Here is a 14,840-nt window from a genome sequence, read left to right on the forward strand (position 1 = left end):
CGTCCCTATTCTTTTGTCTGTTTTTTCTTTTTTTCCTTTGCCCTACCCAGGTACATGGGGAGTTTCTTGCCTTTTGGGAGGTCTGAGGTCTTCTGCCAGCCTTCAGTAGGTGTTCTGTAGGAGTTGTTCCACGTGTAGATGTATTTCTGGTGTATCTGTGGGGAGGAAGGTGATCTCTGCGTCTTACTCTTCCGCCATCTTCAAGGTCCCCCCTCTCTACTATAGGTTTTGTCAATAAAATTCGTAGTGCAAATTATAGCAGGTAACTTGTGGATCACCAAGAACAAGTTATATTTATAATCATAAAATATTTCATAATAGTAATGTTAAAACAAAAATAGCACTGAGTGGATGAAAGACATTTCTAATGTTTTTATATACTTGAATGGAAATAATTATTTGGCTGAATGTCTACACTTTTGCTTAGAATTCTTACAGCTATGGCTGGTTTCAACTACTTCAGGGCAGGGGTGGTTGGCAGGTGGGGAATACCTATCATGAACTTCAAGAACATGTTAGAAATTTTCTACTTCTATAAACCTCAAAAGTCACATATTATGTTGTGGTTTTTGAAGTTTATTATTGATAATTTATTTTCATGTTTAACATAATTGCTGTTTATTCCAAGGTTTATATATGCTTAAATCTGAAAGGTTTTATGTCTGATTGTCTTTAGTTAAAACTGTTACTCTTACTTCTTTTACAATAGGATTTGAGATAAGATATTTTCGTGTCTTTTTATACAAGATACTAATCAAAAATAAATAATAACATATGAGAAAAAAGACTGAATTCTAGGAAAATTTATGGTAGAGTCTTGTGACCTAACCTTAGTCAACTGTTAAACTTGTCTTGTCTAAACAGGCTCAAGGAGAACTTATTGTCTGCTATAAGAACTTCCGAACCATATGGAGGCCTGGTTCACCAAATACGAATTCTGCTTTTGGGTCCAATTGGAGCTGGGAAGTCTAGCTTTTTCAACTCAGTGAAGTCTGTTTTCCGAGGCCGTGTAACAAACTAGGCCTTGGTGGGGTCTAAGACAACTGGGGTATCTGAAAACGTGAGTCTGTTCTAGGTCACTCAGCCTTTGCTTCTTTGTTCAAGTTAATTATATTTGAAAAGTCTTTTGCTGATCAATTTCATTACATGTAGACTTCATTTCAATTCACAGTTTTTTAGAAAATGAACTTTTAAAGTTACTTTTGTTTTCCTCTGCAGTACAGAACATATTTCATTAAGGATGGGAAGGATGGCAACACCCGGCCATTTATTCTGTGTGACTCAATGGGGCTGAGTGAGAAAGAAGAAGGGCTGTGCATGGATGACATACCCTATATCTTAGAAGGCTGAATTCCTGACAGATACCAGGTAAGATTTGGCTAATTATTGAGAAAGTATAATTGATACTTGAAATGTTTATTTTTGCCCACTATCGACAATATTAGACTCTAGTGCACTGGCATTTATTTTATTAAACTACACTTGTTCAAGATATTTTTCTGCTTTTTGATATTTTATTTTATAAAGAATTAAAACATCCATAGGGTTCTTCTCTCATAGTTGTTATAACAACTCTGAATGTTGTTATACATTCAATTGCTTTTGGCTATGTGAAACAGAAGTCTAACTACATCAATTTCCTCACAAGGGTGATTTTTCTTATGTAACAGAAAGTTTGAAGGTAGGCCGCTTTGGGCAAGTGTGGAAGGTTATTAATTTCATGTGTCCTTCTGACTTTCTGTTCTGAGATCCTCAGCATAAGGCTATGGATGTAATGTTTGCCCCCCACCCTCCATTCACATGTTGAAGCCTTAATCCATAGTGTGATGATGTTTGGAGACAGAGCAAGTTTGGGAGGTGATTAGGTCATGATGGTGAAGCCCTCATGAATGCAATTAGTGCCCTTGTGAGAAAGAACACAAGAGAGATGACCTCTCTTGCAGCCATATGAGGACACAGCAAGAAGGTGGCTGTCTACACACCAGGGTCTAACCACACACAAAATTTACCAGCACCTTGATCTTGGATTTCCTAGCTTCCAGAACAATGAGAAATAAAAGTTTGTTGTTTAAGTAAACCAATACGGTAACTTGTTATAGCAGCCCAAGCTAAGACATGTGGTTTTCATCTTTATATTCTCAAGATGTTCATGCTGAGCACTGTTGGTATTCCAGGCAAGAGGAAGGAAGAGATGAAAGATAAAAGCTACTTTAGTCTGCCTTTTAAAAAAACTTTCTGGTTCCTTTTTATAAACATTTAGATCTTAAGTTGATTATTAATTCACCTTGTTCCAAATGAATAGGCGAATGTGCTAACATATTTTATTGAAAGTTGTATCTTTCCCTTCTAAATATGGGTATTTAGTTTTGCAATCTATAGTTTGTCCTATTAATGTATTTTTCAATTCCTTTATAATATTGCTTTTATTACCATATTGTCTAATTGTTTTAATTGCCATAGCAATCAGTTATGTCTTGATAACCAACTGGATGTCATATTCATTATTCATTTCTCACATGTTTTGGACTATTTTATACATATACTTTTCCTTTTCTAAATGAACTTGTTAGTGTTTTATTTGATTGTTTGTATTTGTGTTTGACTTGTTGGTGCTTTGATTGAAATTACATTAAAATTATATATTAAGTGTTGATATACATCTTTACATATCCAGTGTTTTTATCCAGAAACAGAGCGTGCTTTATTTTTATATTCATGCAAACTTCTTTCATTCTTTAAAGTTATCTTGTAGAGGTAGTTAAGTTTATTTTAAAATATTCTTTAAAAGAAATATTTATTTAGAGAATGTTAAACCTATGCAAAAGTGGACAAAACAATTTAATGAATTTGCATTTACATAGCTTCAACAATTTTTTATTTATAGCCAATCTTGTTTCATCTGTGCCTACCCACTTTCTCCTCTCCTGTATTATTTGGAAGAAGATCTGAGAAGTTATAATATTTCATCCATAAATGAATATGCATTTAAATATATATATATTTAAATTAAATATATATACACATAAGGTCATATGTGTCTTTTATTAAACATAGACATGATATGCTTATCACATTTAAAAGTAATAGCTGCTCTTAATGTATCAAATATTACCCATTTCTAGTTCTCTTTTAAGTATCATACACCTTTTATAACAGTTTGTTCAAAAAATTATTCAAATAAATCTATCCAGCCTCTTTTCCTTTTTTATTTCTTTTATTTTGTTGAAGGGACATGCTAGGTTTATTAAAAGGGTGACAAGAACAGAATACATAATTACATTTTTTTAAACGTTTTAATTGGAGTATAATTGCTTTACAATGGTGAGTTAGTTTCTGCTTTATAACAAAGTGAATCAGCTATACACATATCCCCATATCTCTTCCCTCTTGCGTCTCCCTTCCTCCCACACACCCTATCCCACCCCTCTAGGTGGTCACAAACCACCTAGCTGATCTCCCTGTGCTATGTGTCTGCTTCCCACTAGCTATCTATTTTACATTTGGTAGTGTATATATATCTATATATACACTACCACTCTCTCACTTTGTCCCAGCTTACCCTTCCCTCTCCCCGTGTCCTTAAGTCCATTCTCTAGTAGGTATGCATCTTTATTCCTGTCTTGCCCCTAAGTTCTTCATGACCATTTTTTTTTTTTTTAGATTCCATATATATGTGTTAATATACGGTATTTGTTTTTCTCTTTCTGACTTACTTCACTCTGTATGAGAGACTCTATGTCCATCCACCTCACTACAAATAACTCAGTTTCGTTTCTTTTTATGGCTGGGTAATATTCCATTGTATATATGTGCCACATCTTCTTTATCCATTCATCTGTCAATGGACACTTAGGTTGCTTCCATGTCCTGGCTATTGTAAATAGAGCTGCAATGAACATTGTAGTACATGACTCTTTTTGAATTATGGTTTTCTCAGGGTATGTGCCCAGTAGTGGGATTGCTGGGTCATATGGTAGTTCTATTTTTAGTTTTTTAAGGAACCTCCATACTGTTCTCCATAGTGGCTGTATCAATTTACATTGCCACTAACAGTGTATGAGGGTTCACTTTTCTCCACACCCTCTCCAGCATTTATTGTTTGTAGATTTTTTGATGATGCCCATTCTGTCTGATGTGAGATGATATCGCATTGTAGTTTTGATTTGCATTTCTCTAATGATTAATGATGTTGAGCATTCTTTCATGTGTTAGTTGGCAATCTGTGTATCTTCATCGGAGAAATGTCTATTTAGGCCTTCTGCCCATTTTTGGATTGGGTTGTTTGTTTTTTTGATATTGAGCTCCATGAGCTGCTTGTAATTTTTGGAGATTGATCCTTTGTCAGTTGCTTCATTTGCAAATATTTTCTCCCATTCTAAGGGTTGTCTTTTGGTCTTGTTTGTGGTTTCCTTTGCTGTGCAAAAGCTTTTAGGTTTCATTAGGTCCCATTTGTTTACTTTTGTTTTTACTTCCATTTCTCTAGGAGGTGGGTCAAAAAGGATCTTGCATGATTTATGTCATAGAGTGTTCTGCCTATGTTTTTCTCTGAGTGTTTGATAGTGTCTGGACTTACATTTAGGTCTATAATCCATTTTGAGTTTATTTTTGTGTATGGTCTTGTGGAGTATTCTAATTTCATTCTTTTACATGTAGCTGTCCAGTTTTCCCAGCACTACTTATTGAAGAGGCTGTCTTTTCTCTATTGTATATTCTTGCCTCCTTTATCAAAGATAAGGTGACCATATGTGGGTGGGTTTATCTCTGGGCTTTCTATCCTGTCCTTTGATCTATATTTCTGTTTTTGTGCCAGTACCATACTGTCTTGATTACTGTAGCTTTGTAGTACAGTCGGAAGTCTGGGAGCCTGATTCCTCCAGCTCCGTTTTTCTTTCTCAAGTATGATAAATAGAAATGATTAAAAATAATATGCTTTGAAAATTTAGACAAGGAAAAAATTGTATTAAAGTGGATGGGGGAAGATTTCATTACTGGGGTGGTACTGGGAAATGGCTTTCAAGGAGGAGGACTACTTCAGTAAGTGAAGGGACAAAAAGGCGAAAATATTGAGGCCCTAGGGGCAACATAAATCAATACATCAATGAAGGAAAAGGCAGCATGTATGGGAAGCATGGAGTCATTTAGTTTAGCGGAGGGCTGGATCTTTGGAGGGAGAGAGAAAGTGAGAAAGTTACATTTGCATGAAGTGGTTTTATTAATTAGGTGCATTATGTGGAATCACAGCAATGTTTTTTGAAAGAGTAATGATGTGACCAAAGTTAAGCTTCACAAAAATTAATCTGCTGCCCATGTGCACAATAGACTGGAGTCAAAAAGAACCTGGAGGTGGAAACAACAATTGGGAGGATATAATGATAGCTAATATTTGTTGAGCACTAAATATGTGATAGATTTTCTTTTTTTTTTTTACATCTTTATTGGAGTATAATTGCTTTACAATGGTGTGTTAGTTTCTGCTTTATAACAAAGTGAATCAGTTATACATATACATATGTTCCCATATCTCTTCCCTCTTGCATTTCCCTCCTTCCCACCCTCCCTATCCTACCCCTTTAGTGGTCACAAAGCACCGAGGTGATCTCCCTGTGCTATGCAGCTGCTTCCCATTGGCTATCTATTTTACGTTTGGTAGTGTATATATGTCCATGCCACTCTCTGTGATAGATTTTCTTATTCAATACTTATAACAGCCTTATGAGATGGATACTGTCATTACCACATTTGATAGATAAATAAACAAAAACACACAGAGTAAAGCATTTGCCAGTTTACTGACAATGTTAGGAAGTGACAAAGCCCTACTTTGAACCCAGGCAGTGTGGTTCCACAAATAAACTAGTCTAAGCATGAATTAAACATCAACATTAAACTAGTCTAGTAAAATAGACTTATCCTGAGAATAACCTTTAAAAGGAAGCTGAAGGAAATGATAGATTCTAATATAAGGGTATTAAAAATTCTTCAATTTCAGAGTAGTTTGTATGGATCTATTAGTTATCTTTAGTTTGTAACTCATATTGAATCTATTATGTGTGTTCTAAATGAAAATTAGCAGTGATATTAGAACTTGACTTGCGAAGTTCTTGAAGAAATTCCTTTATGGGGCCAGATCTCTGTCTCCACATTCTCCAACAGGACAAGTATTGCCAAGCTCCTACTTTTTGATATTACTTTCACAATTTATATCAACATAAAATTGTATTTTCCACTGTTTTAAGATTTCTGGGTTTTAAATTCTGTATTGCAGCTAGAGGCAGTTCACAGAGAACTTGGATTTGTTCTTCTGACATCTTTGTGGTTAGTAATTATACGTCAGAGTGGGAGCTGGAGCCTGTCATGGACGTTCTGAACCTCTCTGCATTGAGACAGATGCTGTGGGCTGCAGATGACTTCGTAGAGGATTTGCCTCTTGAGGAAACAAGTAGAGGTTTTTGAGGTGTAGAAGCTTGAAGGTGTCAGCTACATGGCTACTTCCGGTTTGGGTACATCCTAGAGGATCTATACTACTTCTCATCCCCCTTGTCTTATTTTAAAATGAAATATTTGAAATGATTGACCTCTGTCATTCCCACTGTCTGAACATCCCAAGCAGTATCCTTGCCCTCTTCTGTTAAAATGGGCTTTGCTGCTTGGGACCCAGGATGGGATTGGCTCAGCATTGTTTCTGATCAGATGTGATCTTTGATTATCAGTTCTTCCTTTAGACCTTATACTTCCACCATTATTGACTTGACTTTTCAATGCCTCTCCCTTGTCAAAGTCCCTCTTAATGCAGTGTGGTCAGTTCTGGGTAGAGGTGTGTGCCTTTCCTGTTTATGGCCTCAGATTTTAGTGTTATGTGTATTTTCTCTTATCAGCCTGTGCATAGTACACACTGCACTGTTCCAATCAAAGATCAGACAGAAGTATCAGTCTAAACTCAAATCTTATTTTAGCTTGTGGGAAATCAGAGTATCATATCATCTCTAGTTCTCTCTCACTCACAAACTCCTGGGAAACTCTCACATTACTACTTTTGCTGTCCTGACTCTGCCATATTGGTTTTTCTATTCCTTCTCTTCCTCATTGTGCATGCATTCCCAAAGTCAGGGTTGGCTTAGACCTCCTGTAGCCCAATGTTTCTTCTTCCTATTGGTTGATTTTCCCCAAATAATCCATCAAGAATACTTTGTTTCTCTTTACTAAGAGGTCAGAGGAAAGAAATGATCAGGTGTAAGTAAAGAAAATAAGTGAATGCTTTGCATATTAAAAAGTTTTTAATCTCATCATAGAAGAGTAAACAGTGTGAGATGAGAAAACATAGGAAAAAGAGAAGTAGTTGAACCTGAGGGGGGTATTTTATTTAAGTCTGGAATGAAGTTACACATACAAGATCATAATACCTACAAAGAGGAACAGGACCATTTAAAGTCATTAATTGTAAAAAAAAATTATAATTTATTTTAAAATTATGTTCTGTATCTGTGAAAAATTAAAGTTTCTCTTTGTAAAAACCGAGTCTAACTTGAGTGTGTGCATATGTGTGTGTGTGGTATGTGCATGTGATTCTGGCAAAGCTTATTTTAATATGACTTGTCAGCATCTTCTGATCTTCACCCAAGTCATCTTAATTTTGCTTTCTTATGTTACTTCTAACGTGCTTGATTTTATTCTCTTTGGGCCCCAGTTAACATTGTATCCTTTAACCTAAAGCCATTTTTATTTGAATATCTGAACACTTCTTCAAGGATGTGGCAATTAATATTAATGAGTTCCAGAGGACTAAAACTGAGAGGGACCATAGTTTGATTACTCTGTCAATTACAACTATTTTAATTTCAAGTGACAAAACTCAACCTGAACCACATGAATAAAAAAGAGGACTATAGTACTGGATCAAGCAATCCAACAATAGAAAAGGCTGGGATTGAATTGAATTGGCCTCAGGAATTGTTGAATCTAGGGATTCAAAAGCTATTCTTTCTCTCTTTCTCTCTTTCACACACACACATACACACACACATACACCACAGCCTTTTGATTCCTTCTTTCTGTGTATTGCTGTCATTCTCTCACGCTAGCAATCTTGATAAATCCTTCATCTTTTGAGTCCAAGCTTCAGCAGGCTGACATTCATTCAGTCTTGTGACCTGAAAAGAAAGGACTTTTCTTTTCTAGTTTCATTGTGAAATACTCCCCCAAAATGACTGCAATTGATCCAGCTCAAGTCATACACCTAACCTCCCTCCCCCAGGAATAATTACTTTACCAAGAAGAGCAAGGAAGTATGATCAGCCCATCTTAGGTCATGTCTGCCCAGGAAGAGTGATTTATTATTATTAGAAGAAAGTTAATCATGGACATGGCTACTGTTGGATTAACTGAGCTGGAGAGACACTGTAATATGTATCTCATAGATCAGGAAGTTTTGTATCTAGTTCCTCATTTAGATTAAAAAGTTTGCTAAAAAATCTTATTAGTAAGTCTAAAATGGTTAAATTAAGAAAAACTTTTTAAACTTTAATAAAAAATATTTTGTTAAAGTACCATATACACATAAAAAGTGCATGGTTCAAAAGTACAATATATAGCTGGATTTATTTTTACAAACTTTACAAATCCATGAAATTAGAACTCACATTAAAAATAGAACATCACCAGCATCAAATAAGTCCCGTTTATGCCAGGTCTAGTTATCTAGGATATCCACCGTTCAGACCTTTAACTGCAACATTATCTACGATCATACCTAGGATACCCACTATTCTGACTTCTAATTGGGTAGATTGGTCTTGTTCTTATTTATCCCTCACATAAATAGTATTATGCACTATTTATTCTTCTGAGTCTGATTTTAATATGATAATATATTTGATTTATATTATTGCACAATGATAAAGATTATTCATTCTCATCTATTCTACCTTTGATGGGCAGCTGGGTAGTTTCCAGTTTGGCACTATTACAAATAGTGTTACTACAAACATTCCAGCATATGCCTTTGTAGAACATATGGAAACATTTCTGTTGGATATATATCTAGGACAGAATTGCTGTGTCATGGAGTGTGTACATGTTTAGCTTTAATCGATAATACCAGCCCCTTTTTAAAAGATATTTGAAAAATGTTTTGATTTTATCTAAAAATTTAATGAGTCAAGACTTCCAAATTTTTAAAACTTCATCTCAAATTTAATATATTTAATTTCTGATTTTATCAATTCTATTGTTTGACTAAACCTTCCTGAGTATTGAAAGATTCTTACAGATCTAGTATCTTGATCTTAGAATCATAGTGAACCTAAAGTTATTCTAAATTTCCAAATATATGATGAAAATGTATTAAGGTTTCAACTTAAATCCACAAGTTCAAATTAAGTACTTAATTAGATATTTTAAATGAGAGATATAAGAAATTTGACCTATCAGTACTTAATTTTTGGTTAACTCTCTCTGCCTAAGAAGCCATGTCAAACTTTAGTGCCTTCAATAAGAATCACTTATTATCATCTGTGTCTGAGTCTGGCTAAAGGTTGGTTATCCCAGCTTGGGATCAGCTGAAAGTTTATACTTCAGGCTATGGCTGCCGGGGTATGTTGGCTAGGGCTGTTCCACTCCATATCTGTGCATTCTGAAACTGATAAGACAGTAGTTTCATAGGGACAGCTCTTCCTGTTGTGTGGCAGAATTGCAAGAAGGCAAGGGGAGCCATGCAATGTCCCTTAAAGCCTAAGAGTACAACTAACACATCATCACTTCTGCCCACTTGCCATTGGCCAAAGCGAGTTATATGGGCAAACCAAAACCAAGGGGCTGAAAAATTCACCCCTCTCTCCCAGTGAGGTCATGGCAAGTGTGTGACTGCAGAAGAGAGTGAAGAATTGAGACCAATAATTATGTATGTATGTGTCTATCTAGTATATACATATAATATACAATATTATACAATTTGTTTTCCATTCCCATATCAAAAGAAAGCCAGGATTAGTTTACGTCCTCATGGGACTAACAACAGTACACATTCTCTATCCTCCCTCAAAGATACTTATATTCTCTAGAATACTGTCATAACCTAATAAGACAAGATTTATACTTGATCATTATCAAAAGTCAGTTGCTTCATAACGATGCTACTACCATGATAGCTTCTCTAAAGGAAAAGAAAGCCAGGGAAAAAATGAGAATTGTGATAGTTTATTCAGTTCAATTTTGAGTGAAAAACATGGGCTGTAATCAGAAGAGACTTTCCAAAGACAGTACATAATATATGCCAGGACTTACTACTTAGAATGAGGCTCAATGGCTTTTAAGGTTATTTGAATCTTGGAGGGTACATATGTTGTACCTAAGATGTTATTATCCTTTATATATCAAGTGACCAAAGAGAAATCTGAGTTTGAATGGGATCTGGAACAAAAGAGACTTTGATATATTTACAAAGGAAGAGCTATAGCTCAAGTAGCAAAATCAAGTCCATGTAATGTTGTCACATGAATTATTTTGAAAATATCTACTATGCAGACATATGCAGACTAAGTTCTCAGGAAGAAGTCTATAACTGCTCTCACTTGGTGACTACTGAGATATTTGGACCTGCAAGTAACCTGATGGCAATAGCTAGATGTAGTCACTCCAAGAGATCTTTGTTGTCCTGAAATTGGGCTTTGATAGAAATAGCTCCCATCACTGAAAGACATCAAATATCCATTATATTATAGGTAATGTCAGAGAGCTATTCCAATAATGATGGATCAGATCCAATGATGGATAACATAGAAATGGAATAGTAACTAGATGTGACTCTGGGAAAGTACATGGTATCCATGAACAGGATACAGCCCCACCTTTGGAATAGAGGACAGAACCACCAGAAGAATTCTTAGTTTCTTGTTAAAAAGGGTGAGCCTATGACTTTTATCCTACTAAAGTAACACTTTAGAATTGGACAATTACAAATACCACTGTGAGGAGAATTAAATTATGGAAATATGTGGAAATTCTGTGGAAGAATTACAATGGGTCATATCAATAACTACCAGATAAAACCTGGCTGCTGGCTCATATGGGGTTAGAATACAAAGACTGATGCATTGGTCTATTCCTTGGATGTTATCTCCTTGGGTACATAAAATAAATGGGGATATTTTTACTTGAGCTATAAATATTGGATGGAACAATGACATCCTCCTTTACGGAAATTACTGATGTGATAATATGCTATCCAGATTGTGAATGGGAAAAGAATTTCCAAAAGATGACTTTGGGTAAGATTCCTCAAGGGCAGGGAATAGCAGTTGACAACACTGGACCCTTACTGGTAGCCCAGGTGGCTTCAACTGGGTCCTGACTAGAATAACCACATATTAGACTTTGACTTTGCTTATCCTTTGGGTGTAACTATGGCTGAGGATACTATTAAAGATTTGGAACAATACAACGTGAATAAACTCAGTCTCCTAAGTTACATTTTATCAATCAAAGTATAGTTTTCACTGTTGCCTGTGTACAAAAATGAGCTAAGAGACATAACATCATATGGACTTACCAAATTCCATATCACAAATATAGCAGCAGTTTGAAAAATACCTGGAATGGGTAATCAAAATATATGTTGATAAAGACTGGTTATGCTAAGGGAATGAAGAACTGGCTGCCATGACTGGGTCAATCTAACATAGAAAAACCATTGGGGGGTAGTTCCTATGTGAATGTAGGGGTAAAGATAACAGTGATGATGCAATCACACAACTCCAACAGAAATTTTTTTTCTTTTCTTTCTTTTCTCTTCTCTTCTCTTTTCTTCTCTTCTCTTCCCTTCTCTTCTTTTATTTTCTTTTCTTTAATATGGAATGCTTCACAAATTTGCCTGTCGTACTTGCACAGGGGCCATGCTAATGTCCAATTTTAGTTGGAACAGAAAATTTATTTTATCTTGCCAGATTCACCTGTATTGTGTTCAAGACTACACTACCATATCCCAGCAAAGGGAGGCATTGATACTCAGAAAACTAGTTCAATTTCTCTGAATTTGACTGGCATCTTGGTAAAAAACACAATGGACTTGACAGTGACGCCCCTCATGTGTCCTTAACTAGGACTGACTGTAAGTGCTGCCCTGTTGGTGACACGTAGGATGGTCCCATCACTACTTGTCTTTCCTTCTTGCTGGGAGTGGACAGAAGGGGAAGCCTTGGCAGAGTGATTCCAGCTATCTGTCCTTGAGGTAAACAGTATAGAGACACACCCAGGGAATGAAATATGGTAATAAGTAAGTAACAAATGAAAGCAAAGGGGGAATTGTGGCAGATGGAAAGAAAGCACATAAAATCTACAGTGTTGCATCACGTTTTTCCTGAGTGTCTCAGAGCGAGAGAAAAACACTTTTAACTGTTTCTCCCAGATATAATACCAAGTTATTGCTAATTCAGAGAGAAGAGCCTGGATTTTCTCCCCCCTCTGGGAAAGAGAATGACACTGAAGCCAAACTACAAGACTAACCTAAGAACTCTGGTTTAGTTATTTACTGAAAAGACATCAACTACCCTTGATGATCCACCTCAATAGGAGTTAGTTGCAATTCTAATTTGAGTCACATTTTGTTGATTATATACATCATATTGGTTTTATCATGTCTTGGAGAAGGAGCCTACCTTCAAACTGAGAAGGATATGTTGTGACTCTAAGCTCGGTGTGGGTCTGAAGGGAGATATGTCACCACTGGATTTCCAGTAGGTCAGAGTCTCCTTTTCTCTTTTGACTAAATCAGATATGAATGTGGAAGGAACATTAAATAAGTAGGGTAGTCAGGAAATCAGAATGGTGTCCAAAAGAGTGAATTATGCCTGACTTGATGAGTAAGTATCACTGATGGAATTTGTCTCTGAAACTTTGTAAAGGATGATTATGAAAAGCCTACTCCTATTAAATTGAACTGCAGCTAGGAGTCAACAGTTTCAGCTGATGATCTCCTAGAATAGCAATATTTTAGGTGCCTCTTATATATTTGAATAACACTCATAGCACAAGCAGTTAATGGCAACTATACTTGTAGTGGATTAGCTAAAACTGGTCCCAACATACCAAGAGAGATTTGGGAGCCTTGGGAATCAGACTTGGTGTGTTGAATCGAGTGCAGATGGCTTTTCTGGAAGCTCACCACCATACTGAGAGGAATTTTAACTCAGATAGGGACACTGGAGTCCTCTCTCAGGAAACTTGTCTTGCTAGGTAGGCCATCTAAAAGATGATGAAGCTATCTGAAATTGAAAGAGAAGAAAAGGGGTTGAGGGAGAGGGAAAGCAGTAGCTGGGTGGAATAGAGGCTTAGGCTATGGAATCACTAGGGTCAACCTAATATGGCAAGCCATCACTGGGAATGCAGTCTTTTACTGCTACTTCCTCATAATCAGTGTACCCACTTTTAAAACAAGGTCATGTCCCTCACAGTAAAATTGGTTGAGATTGGACAGGATCAGGATCAACCACCTCCTCCTAATGGGAAGCAGATGCTACCTAGAAGCTTCTATCAGTAAAAACTTATTTTTATTTATGGTATTTTTTTTTGATGGCTGGCATATACCTATATGTATTTTTATCCAGACCGAAAGCAACCAAAATTTACAGAGCAGTGGCCTCTGGTGACTTCTCCAGCTATGGGAAAATATATGGCATACAGGAAATGTCATTTTTACTGGAAAGGGTGGTAAAATGTCACAGTAGTATTATTAATGTGTGGTGTACTAAGCATCATTTAAAATCCTACCATAACTATCTAGTGTAATAAAGGATACGCAGGCTCATTCATAGATGTAAATGAAAATAAAACTTACAAAGACAATGAACCTCCAGGATGAAATGATTCCCCCCACCCTAATTTGGTGTATTACCCATGGAAACTAATTACCCATGGAAACTAATTTTTCATGTTGGAAAGGTTATACATTCAATATCTATCAATACATATAAAAATATAGTAATATTGTACTACAAGTAATAGTGGATAAAAGAATAAAATAGTCCACCTGGTTCATCTATGTTGTTGCATGTGTCAATAGTTCCTTCTTTTTACTGCTGAGTAGTATTCCATTGTGTGGATATACCACATCTCTTTGCTTATTCACCTGTCAATAGCCTTTTGTTTCCAATAAAGTTGAAGATATGCAGACAGACCTGATAAACTAGCAACTTGACTCAGTTATATATCTTAGGGACAATTTTTTTTTTTTTTTTTTTTTTTGCAGTACGCAGGCCTCTCACTGCTGTGGCCTCTCCGTTGCGGAGCACAGGCTCCGGACGCGCAGGCTCAGCGGCCATGGCTCAGGGGCCCAGCCGCTCCGCGGCATGTAGGATCTTCCCGGACCGGGGCACGAACCTGTGTCCCCTGCGTCGGCAGGCAGACTCTCAACCACTGTGCCACCAGGGAAGTCCCTTAGGGACAATTTTTATATGTGAATCAAAAGATGTGTGTAGGGCTTCCCTGGTGGCGCAGTGGTTGAGAGTCCGCCTGCCGATGCAGGGGACACGGGTTCGTGCCCCGGTCTGGGAGGATCCCACATGCCGCGGAGCGGCTGTCCTGTGGGCCATGGCCGCTGGGCCTGCGCGTCCGGAGCCTGTGCTCCGCGGCGGGAGACGCCGTGGCGGTGAGAGGCCCGCGTACCGCAAAAAAAAAAAAAGATGTGTGTAAGAACGTGTGTAGTAGCCTTATTCATAACAGTCCCAAACTGAAGACAACCCCCATGCCTATCAATAGTAGAATAGATAATAAATTATGGTATATTACATAGAGCATTTCATTTTATGTAGCAATAAAAATTAAAGAACTGTAACTATGTACAACAGTATAGA

At 36.7% G+C, this 14,840-nt stretch overlaps 1 protein-coding gene across 1 annotated transcript; it reads left to right on the top strand.

Annotated features, from left to right (window-relative positions):
- The first annotated feature begins 440 nt into the window (after window positions 1-440).
- IFI44 (interferon induced protein 44) lies at window positions 441-7,451 on the top strand. The gene is given in 5 exon segments (XM_027113935.1): window positions 441-481; window positions 865-1,060; window positions 1,219-1,368; window positions 6,266-6,293; window positions 6,296-7,451. Coding segments are annotated over 5 exon segments (573 nt in total). The 3' UTR covers window positions 6,454-7,451.
- Window positions 7,452-14,840: the final 7,389 nt, after the last annotated feature.

The sequence above is a fragment of the Aethalodelphis obliquidens genome, unplaced genomic scaffold (genome assembly GCF_003676395.1).
Source record: "Aethalodelphis obliquidens isolate GAN/ISIS:26980383/991018 unplaced genomic scaffold, ASM367639v1 scaffold13, whole genome shotgun sequence".
Taxonomy (NCBI): Eukaryota; Metazoa; Chordata; class Mammalia; order Artiodactyla; family Delphinidae; genus Aethalodelphis; species Aethalodelphis obliquidens.